A 10,804-nucleotide genomic window follows, 5' to 3' on the forward strand; every position below is an offset into this window, starting at 1 on the left:
GTTTTTTTCTTTGTGTCTCACAATGATTTGACCGTGGGCAGTTTCTACTTTAGAGGTGGACACAGAGAAAAACAGTTTACTTTACAATATTAGACATTTGGAGCAACAACGAACACAATAAAACATAATATCGACACGTGACTTTGACCTCACGAGATCCTCATAACTGTTGACCCAATTGTCACTATCTCTGTTTAACCCTGTCCGTACGCCCTGGGGTCATTTTGTACCTCCGGGGTTGTATTCTTCACATTTTAGAATACTTCTAGTGCGAAGATGTCTTTGAAACTTTCAGTTTTTCTCAAATAATCATTTTGACAGACTATTATGCGAAGCGTACGGATCGGGTTAAAAGTAAATTTCCTCTTTGGAAAGTGGTGGCACAGAGTTCCCCACATCGTATGGATACGATAGTAAAACACAACGAACGGATAGGGTTAATACTGTTTATCACACATCTGACGTCACAAAGCACGCAGTCACATGACTTGCCCCTCATGGTTTGTTGTCACATGACTACAGATATCCCAAACCGGACTGGTGTTGTTACGTAAAAGACTAAGTGAAAGCAAAGATAAAGTATAAAGGGTAAGCTCTATAAATAATTTTAAAGTTACATCGAAGTTCATTTGATCTCGACAAGCGGCTTGGATTCCCGATCTGTCTCCTTTTAGATCTACCTCAGTTGAAGCTGGAAGTTAGGTCTGTAATGTTACTTTTAGTGAGTCATGTATCGTATCATCAAAAACAACTTCAACCGGAGTAGTGTTAGGCTTAGGCTTAGCCGAGGTTAGTGTGTTGTCAATGCCGTTTTTGTTCCTCAGGCCTTGTGGATCTTTATAGGCCTATATATCATATTATCTACTATTATTCATACAACCGCGAGTTCTACGTACTTATTAATCCAGAAAGATCTAGGATTCTAGGTAGAGATATCATATGTATCTAGATTCTAGATCCTCTAGATCTATGTCTATAGTATAGTCTATAGTCTATTAATAACTATTATAGATTTCTTTCCACTTTTAACGACATATCTCTAGTCTAGATCTAGAATTAGACAGCCACTACTGATCCAGACTAGATCTAGATCTAGTCTTCTAATACTATTCAGATAACTGCAGGATTCGAGCATTTATTTTCTGGAAATTATTGATCGCCAGCTGTTATACTTCCTGCTTGTCATGGCCATGGAAGTGGAGACAGACAGAAGTGTCACTAGGTGTCCCCACGATAATCTAGGCTAGGGCCTATCAGTACTAGATTAGTCTAGATCTAGATCTACTATCATTAACCCAGCCAGCATAATCATGTTTGAGTTGAGATAAGCCCTGATAATCCCTGGCCCTGATGAAACTGACAACACAACAACTATGATTACAGAACATGGTGGCAGTTGGTTAGAATAGTTCGATGACCTTTTTTTAAACAAAGTGACTATTTCTCCGAACGTTCGGAGAAATAGTGCCGATCTTTATTTCTCCGAACGGTTTCCGGCTTCCGCTCTGGTCGTGATTGTTTGCCTATTTGCGAGAGTTCGGCGCCAACTTTCATTCCGTCATTCTGCGAGGTCTGGGAAGGAGCAAATCAAAGGTGGTATCTGTTCTCAGCTTCTCCTCCGGCCGTGTGCCCACTGGTTTAGCGAGGCGGGTACTGCCTGAGGCACCCGAGAGACGGAGAAATCTGACCCTCTTTTCTATTGAGTGGACGGTTATCGTCCATTAAAAAAAAAAACGGAGCAAATTTTTGGGTTTAGATCTATTTCAATTTTCAAGAGCTAGATCTAGATCTAGTCTAGAGATTTTTAGATGAGTGTAAAAACGTGAAAAAGAAAGGTTTCACAACAGAATGAAATCAAAACTAGAACAGCCCAGAAACAACCACAACAATTAACAAATAAGGGCGTGTGTGCACCTGTCCGAAGAAGATTGACCGTTTTAACCCTAAATGTGCGTAATTTGTTTTTAAAAAGTACAGGATATTGCATGGAAATTATGGAACCACACACAAGGGGCCTGCCAGTGTCAGTACATGTACTTGGTTTTAGGGAACGCTCTAACATAGCACATTTAAATCTATACAGGTAAATATATTTAGAATCTAATGAAGGTAGGAACATCAAATTAAATGACGTTACACAATACCTTTTGTAGGAACATCAAATTAAATGACGTTACACTATACAACCCCCCCCCCCCCCCCCCCTTTTCCCCAACAAAAAAAAATTAATAGAAAAACAACACATCAGAACAATAACAAGAAAAAAAAAATACACACCAACAAAATATAACACCACAAAGAGGGAAAAATGAACGAAAAATAAAAGAGGAACAGCAATACAAATCGTATGTAACTGTAACGTATTCAACAAATCAACGTGGTGACAACAAGTGAGAAAGAGACGAAGTGAAGCTAAGTGAACTTTCTTTCAAAAGTAAAGAGTTTCATTTTCTTTTCTTTTTTTTTGACTTTTTCGGGGACCAAAAAATCGAGCTACGATTGATTGGTCGCGGCCTCGACAAACGCAGATGCTAGCTCTATGTGTCATTATCAATAACCCTCCATAGATCTAGATCTAGACAGCACACGAGTGAACGCAACACATTAAGTTTAAGAGCAGCACCCTTCATAGGCCACACGTCATATCTGTAGCGAAAAACTGTTTGGAACTGTAGCATTTCTTTATATAAATACGGACATTTTTTGGACCGATTGAACCATATTGTATACGAACAATCTTTGGTAGGCCTATAATATAATTATAGATCTATATTTTATTTTTATTATCCGAAATATGCGGGAAAGGGTGTGATTTCAGAGTGTTCGGAGAAATAGTGCCCAGCTTTATTTTCCCGAACGTTCGGAGAAATAGTGCCGGCCTTTTTGAAAGTACAGAGTTGAATAAATTTGTGAGGAGTGAGGCTTAAGTTATAACTCTTCACTGAATTAATATTGTAACCTATTGTTGCTGTCACAAGAAAAATAAATAGGCATAGGCATACCGGCGAACAGTACAGGGTGCACATATGACAATGTCTCTGTTTGTCCTTGTTTATTTACAATGAGAGTGGGAGTAAAAACAGGATTATTGCTAATTTTGGCCTTGGGCAGGGATTCTGTAGACATCATATTTATGTTATGTTATTATGCTACACAGCAAAATAATACAAAGCAGATATAATTAACTCTTTAAACCCTGAGTTTTTTCTACAGTCACCAAAACCTGGTGCACTATGTCTCATAATAGGCTTCCCTCATAATAACCCCAAAAGTTTGCCTCCCATTTTTAAATGGCGGAAACAAATGCTCAGTCATTATTAAAAAACTTGTTCGGGAATAATTCCGAAAAACAAGCAAAAACTAGATTGTCTAGCTCTAAATAAAACGAAAATTTTGTCACTTGTATCAGACGCTCCCAGCATCAGATGGGGAACAGAGTTATTACCGTCGGACGTTCCCAGGGTCTGATGGGGTTTAAAAAGTTGAAAGAGGCAGAGGAATGAGGAAAAGATGTTTTGAGATGAGACCTCTTTTAACATATTATATAGACGCTACACGGAGTGAAACAATCGCTAGAAATGTAGAAGAATCTCAAGGTTTCTAAGTGAATTCCTGGCGAAGTGAAAATATAGCACGTATAATCAATATGCCGATGACAGCTAGCTAGATTCAATAAAGGATTTCCAATCACTTCTAGGATACTGTTATAAAACTGCTATAACGGGGGAAAGTGAGCGTAAAGGATTATTTTTTATATACATAAAAAGAAAGCGGAGTGCATTACATACTATTTATCTGTAGCAGTAAATCCTATTTGTTGGTGGTTGGCGGATGCTCTGGTGTAGTTTGCTTCTTCTTTCCTATGAAAAATCTATCGTCCTTATCTCCCCTTCTTTTTAATGTTTGAAACTCTCTTGTAACACCTCTAATCCTCTGGCGCTCATATGACCTTATGCAGTTGCGAGCGTCGTAAAGCCTCTACTAAATCCCTTTAAAAAATCCTATTTTTAGTCACATAAACAAAAGTGAAAAGATCAAAGAAGTCCAACAGATTTCCTGTGGACTGCTTGCTGATGGAAGCATAATTAGGAAAAGACAAACATGCAGTTCCTGGGACACTGTCAAACGCCTTGAACATCTCTAGCTCTCACTGGTAAAATCGAGGGCAAATGAGGCAGGGGTAGACCCAGAGCAACTTACTTGGAGAGCATAAACAGATGGGTGACGGGGAAAGATTAGTATAAATGTAGTTTTTTTAAGAGCATTGATGCATAGGAATGAATGGAGAACCATGATGCCAATGTCTGTTGTAGACCTGACACTTGCGTTATGACATATGAATATAAATATATATAATAAAGGGCATACATGTCTAATATTATATTACAGTCGAACCTTCCTTTTTACCCAAGACATTGAATTAAAAAAATAGAATGAATGTCTCGTTGGGCACAGACTTAATAATGTGGCCGTCTTACACGGTGTCATTTTAGTGTAGAAAATAAGCAAGGGGGGAGTGGGTAGTGACCGTTTGTACAGGTGATGGCTTTATGAAGGTGGCCGTTAGAGCAAGCTCGACTGTATGTGTGTGTGTGTGTGGGGGGGGGGGGGGGTCTTTTGTGTAACAAAACTGAAAGGGTTCAGAGTATGAGAATGGTTTTCAATTCAAACTTTGTGTCCATCTCATATTTTTCAGTTTGTGCGACATACAAGATGCTTTCGCTGTGTTGTGTCTTGGCTGTGCTGGTGGTACAAGCCTATGCCGCCCCCGAAGAAGATCTTGTCACCAGTTTGCCCGGTCTGGGCTGGAAGCCGAACTTCAAGCAGTACTCGGGGTACCTTGACGCTGCGCGCTCGCGACATTTGCACTACTGGTAAGTCCTGAGGGCTGTGCTGTGGTGAGATGACAGAGTTTGTTTAAAAAATAATAAAAATCAGGCTTTTTCTGTTTCTACATTTTGTACTCTTTGATGATGGGTTCATTTATTCATTAAACTGGTTATAAACACCACTTCCTTACTTAGTACTGCTTAATGTCCTTTAAAGAATAACAATAGAATGGGTTCACCTAATCCCCCCGGGTCAGTGCTACTGACTGAAGCGGGAAAATGTCTGTTTCTCCTATTTTGTTATGTTGATGAGCGACTGATTTCACCACACTGCTTCCCAAATGCTATTTATTATTATTATTATTGTTATTATTATTATTATTATCATTCTAACTGTAACTTTCAGGTTTGTGGAGTCGTCCAGTAACCCCAAGACGGACCCTGTAGTTTTGTGGATGAACGGAGGTCCAGGCTGCAGCTCTCTCCACGGCATGCTCACAGAGCACGGACCCTTCAGGGTGAGACACAGCTCACTCTCTCTCTTTCTCTCTCTCTCTCTCTCTCTCTCTCTCTCTCTCTTTCTCTCTTTCTCTCTCTCTCTCTTTGTGGGAGCGCGCTGCATTGTTGTTGTTGGGTTTTACTGTCGGGTCAGGTTTGCGAACTTATGAATCGTCTATTGTCTTTATCTCCCCTCCTTCTTTTTTGTGTTTGTTACTCTCTTGCAACACCTCTAATCTTCGGCACTTATATGACCGTATTGTGTTGCAAGTGCCGTAAAATATTTATTAAAACTAAAAATCTCAGCACTTGAGTTTTCATTCGTTTTTTGTTTTTCAGATTCAGGATGATGGAAAGACGTTGGGGCCAAATCCTTTTGCTTGGAATCAGGTCAGTAGATGAAGTAATGGAAGGGCGAATAGTATGTTTATTAACACAGTATTGCAATGTTGGCTTTGTTCTTAGGACTTACGTATGGACAGCCAGCTACAAGGACATGGGTTCGAATCCTGGACCTGACCCTATGTTGTGTCCTTGGGAAAGACTCTTCATCCAAGTGGCAATGGATATGTGGCCAGAGACAGTGGACGATGTTGTCTGTATGTTAGTGTCATGTTACAAGTATTCATATGACCTTAGAGCTTGCATCAGAATAACTTTGAGTTACTGTCAGAATACTGAGTATGTATCTAGCTTAACATTATTATTGTTATATTACTGTTCATTTATTTTATGCATGTGACTGTAAGCCTGCATGTCTGTGCATGTTTGTGTGTGTGTGTGTACGTGTGTGTTTGTGTGCATGTGTATGTGTGTGTTTGTGCGCATGTGTGTGTGTGCATGTGTGTGTGTATGTGAGTACGTGTGTGTTTGTGCGCATGTGTGTGTGTATGTGAGTACGTGGTGAAACACCAATCCAGTGTACCAGGATCTGGACAAACAAGACGTATCTTATCTTTAAAAAAAAAAAGGCTGACTTGTGGGTGATTGGAGGCTGACTTGTGGGTGATTGGAGGGTGCTCTGGTGTGGTTTGCCCCTTCTTTCCTTTTAAACATCTATCGTCTTTATCTCTCCTCCTTCTTTTTTGTGTTTGTTACTCTCTTGTAACATCTCTCATCTTCGGCACTTATATGACCTTATTGTGTTGCAAGTGCCGTAAAACTCTTACTATAACTAAAAATCATTTACATACAGGTGGCCAACATGATCTACCTGGAGGCGCCGGCCGGTGTCGGCTTTTCTTACTCCGACGACGGGAACTACACAACCGATGACGACGAGGTAAGTCGCTGGTGGTAACTACTCCACCTTTGTATACATCCAGTCTTTGGAGAGAGGTGACTTCACTCACTCATCAACAATAACTCGTCTGATATAATAAGATTTAGACAGATCCCAGTCAGAGATGAGGTTGGAAGAAGGCGGTGGCGATGGATTAGACATGCTCTCAGGAAGACAGGCAAAGTTTGTTTTTGTTGTTGTTTTCAAATTCCTTCAGCTGTGAACATTTCGCTCTTGGCAACGCAATGCCTCCCCCAAGTAACCACATGTCCTTGTCATCTGCTCAACGCCAGAGTAGAGCAGCCTAGGCTAAGCATAGCAAAGAAAGTGTTTAATTGGAATCCACAGTTTATCGGAATCCACAGGGTAAAAGATGAAGGGGAAGACTACGTGAAACGTGGAGAAGAATCACAGAAATTGATGTACAGAAAAGTGGGAAGACATGGAATAACATCAAGAGGATAGCCCACGATAGAGAAAGGTGGAGAATGTTTGTCCGTGGCATTTACCCTGTTGCACGGTGAGAAAGGCAATGATGATGACGATGATGATGTTTGCCTGTGCCATTCACTACTACACCACAAGCTGACTTTCACACGGTCACAGAACTGAAACACGAATGCAAAATTTCCTATGAAATGAGTGTAGTAGAGAGGAGCCTGATGTCTCCTGTTTTGATAGTCAGATAGCGTCATTTTTGTAAAGATGGGGCAGGATTTTTTTTAAACATCGTATTTAAAGGGGGAAAAGTTCATTGTCTTTTATAGTTGATGATGAAACGAAGGCAAAAGCCTGCTTGTTCATAAAACTTGTCTGTGTGTTTTGGGCTCAATACAAATAGCAGGGATGCCAAATCTCTGTTTTTTCCGGCTTTTTCCGTTTTTTTCATACACTGAAAGGGGAGAGGTAAGAGAGATGTTTTTGTTTGCTCATTTCAAAACGTTGCAAGGTTCGTTTTAGGTGAGATGTGATGCTCCACTCATTTTCAGGTTTAAAAAAAAAAATCATTTGGCATCCCTGAGATAGTGTCGAAGGTGTTCTGAGTTCAGCTTTCTATTTTTGTTTTTAGAAGTGAAACTAATTTTGGGAATATATTTGTTTTCATGTGTTTGCTTATATTTGAAGTAAAAGAAAATTGTCTGACTCTACGTACAAAACCTTGCTGAGAAGATACCTTTTTGCTAGTCTCTGGACATTTTTTGAGACCATTGACTGAAGGTTTCTGTCAGTTCTGTGGTTTGAAAAAAGATGTAGGAGTTCTTTTCCTAAGTTCAGATACGCTCTTAAAGAGATGTTAAGCTAGTTAGTAGCATGCATTTTATGACTCCATTCTAAGGTCTGGAATGCAGTGCCTGTTAATTTAAGAAATAACTAAAACCTTTTAATGCATTCAAAAGTTAACTCAGTGTTTAGAATAAACAGAAACAGTATATCTAGATTTTAAATTCAGAACATGACGTATTGTTTATGTGTTGCTACTTGTATTGTTTATGTGTTGCTACTTGTATTGTTTATGTGTTGCTACTTGTATTGTTTATGTGTTGCTACTTGTATGAAGAGCGCTAACAGTCTATGCATTTTAATGGGGGTTGAGCGCTATGGAATAGAAATGTCTTAAATTGTTACTATTATTATTATTATTATTACTCAAGCTAACTGTTTTAGGTCTGTCCCTCTCTCCCCGGCTAACGGTTGTTTTACGGTACTATCTCGTCCCCTCTCTCCCCATCTAACGATTGTTTTACGGTACATTATCTTGTCCTCTCTTCAGGTGGTTGTGTGACCGAGTGGTTTGTGCACTCGCCTCACACGTGGGCATCCCGGGTTCAAATCCTGAGCCCGCAAGGTGTCCCACCACATTATTGGGACCAAAACTGCATGCTGGTGTATCACTGTTCTCGAGGATTTGAAACGTGTCGCTCAAAGTGAGAAGGGGAAGGCGTTACTGCTTTTGTTTGGGTGTGTAGGGTTACAGCATTGAGCGACGACGGTGGATGAAATTGTTCCCTGTGATTGGTGTGGTGCTGTCTGATTGTATGTTATATATACATCTAATATATATATATTTTCATTATTTGAATGACCTAGTATTACATAAGCACAGAAAAACACTCTTTTTTTTTTTTTTACCCTATCCATACGCCCTGGGGTCATTTTCTACCTCCGGGGTTGTATTCTTCACATTTTAGAATACTTCTAGTGCGGAGATCTCTTTCAAACTTTCAGTATTTCTCCAAAAATAATTTTGACAGGCTGCTATACAAAGCGTACGGATCGGATTAACGAGTAAATTTCCTCTTTGGAAAGTGGTGGCTCAGAGTTCCCCACGTCGTATGGATACGATAGTAAAACACGATGTACGGTTAGGGTTAAGTGGTGGCACAGAGTTCCCCACGTCGTATGGATACGGTAGTAAAACACAACGTACAGATAGGGTTAAGTGGTGGCACAGAGTTCCCCACGTCGTATGGATACGATAATAAAACACAACGTACGGATAGGGTTAAACAAGAGGAAAGTTTGTTAAGCTTTTGTTTTGAGTAAACCTTTTCACTTAATACTATGGAAAGACATCAGGAAAGAGTTACAAAAAATGAAAATTTGGACTTCATAAAAACTCGTGGGAAGTCTGAGCAAATTGAACAGTTTGTATTTGTAGGAAACAGAAGGCTCTTGATTTGTCCAGGCTATTGACTGTTTGATCCTACTGATTAACGGAGTACTTGTCATTGATATTATGCTTAGTCAAAGTATTCAAAAAGTTTTTCCTTTCCTAGGTGGTTAGCTGGTGCTCTGGTGTGGTTTGCTCCTTCTTTCCTACCAAACATTATCGTCCTCATCTCTCCTTCTTTTTTTGTGTTTGTTTTTCTCTTGTAACGCCTCTAATCTTCGGCACTTATAAGATAAGATAAGATAAGATACATCTTTATTGTCCAGATCCTGGCACATTGGTTTGGTGTTCCACCACGTGTACACACACACACACACACACAAACACACACACGCACACACGTGCACACACATGCACACACAAGTAGGCTTACAATTACATGCATAATATAAATGAGCAGCAATATAAACAATAATAATCGTAAGCTAGATACACACTCAATGTTATTTTGATGCATGCTCTAAGGTCGTAAGTATACTTATACAAGATGGTTAAGATGGAAGCATTTTGATAGATGATGGTAAAAATGACCTTATTGTGTTGCAAGTGCCATAAAACTCTTACTAAAAGTTTTTCCCTTGATGAATTCTTGTGTGTCTCAGGTGGCAATGAACAACCATCTGGCTCTGAAAGCGTTTTTCACCAAGTTTCCCGAGTACAAATCTCACGACTTCTACATCTCGGGCGAGAGCTACGGGGGAATCTACGTGCCCACCCTGGCCAGTGTGGTGCTGGACGACCCCGCCATCAACCTCAAGGTCAGTCGTCCTCATGTTTCTGTATTTTGACGGGATTAACGAAGACTTTTTTCTTCTTTTTAAAAAAAATTTCTGTGCCAATTAGTTTTGAGGCTGTTGCGAAAGTTTTGGTGAGTGCGTTATCTAGTTTGTCTCGTTCACTGGTTGGTGGGTGGTTGGTGGGTGCTCCTTCTTTCCTTTCAAACATCTGTCATCCTCATCTCACCTCCTCCTTATTTGTGTTTGTTACTCTCTTGTAACACCTGTAATCTTCGGCACTTATATGACCTTATTGTGTTGCAAGTGCCGTAAATCTCTTACTGTGAGCGGTTGATGGTTGCTGTGGTGTGGTTTGCTTCTTCTTTCCTATTAAACATCTATCATCCTTATCTCTCCTCCTTCTTTTTTGTGCATGTTACTCTCTTGTAACACCTCTCTCTAATCTTTGGCACTTATAGGACCTTATTGTATTGCAAGTGTCGTAAAGCTCTAACTATAACTAACTAACAGTTGTGTTGTGTTGTGTCTCCCCCAGGGTTTTGTGGTGGGCAACGGCCTGTCCGACGACGACCTCAACGACAACTCCATCGTCTACTTCGCGTACTACCACGGGCTCATCGGAGAATCGTGAGTCACTGACGTCACTGTCTGAGTGTCTTGTCCTTTTGTTCGTTGTCAACCATTATGTTGCTTTTGTGTTTTGTGGGCAGGGTGTTAGTGAGTGAGATCTGCTTTGGTAGAAGGGTAGGGAGGGGGAGGGTGGGGAGGAGGAGGGTGGGAAGGAGGA

The 10,804-nt window shown here is 40.2% G+C and overlaps 1 protein-coding gene across 3 annotated transcripts in view; it reads left to right on the forward strand.

Annotated features, from left to right (window-relative positions):
• Positions 1 to 433: 433 nt before the first annotated feature.
• Positions 434 to 10,804, forward strand: part of LOC101854287 (lysosomal protective protein) — a gene marked incomplete at its 3' end in the record, with an annotated part of 11,505 nt that continues 1,134 nt past the window's right edge. The window contains 7 exon segments of one of the 3 annotated variants that reach the window (XM_005108508.3): positions 434 to 588; positions 4,697 to 4,874; positions 5,236 to 5,347; positions 5,667 to 5,717; positions 6,523 to 6,609; positions 9,883 to 10,038; positions 10,553 to 10,644. In XM_005108508.3, coding sequence (XP_005108565.2) covers positions 4,714 to 4,874; positions 5,236 to 5,347; positions 5,667 to 5,717; positions 6,523 to 6,609; positions 9,883 to 10,038; positions 10,553 to 10,644 — 659 coding nt within the window. 3 annotated transcript variants of the gene reach the window in all.

The sequence above is a fragment of the Aplysia californica genome, unplaced genomic scaffold (assembly GCF_000002075.1).
Source record: "Aplysia californica isolate F4 #8 unplaced genomic scaffold, AplCal3.0 scaffold00695, whole genome shotgun sequence".
In the NCBI taxonomy this organism is placed as follows: domain Eukaryota; kingdom Metazoa; phylum Mollusca; class Gastropoda; order Aplysiida; family Aplysiidae; genus Aplysia; species Aplysia californica.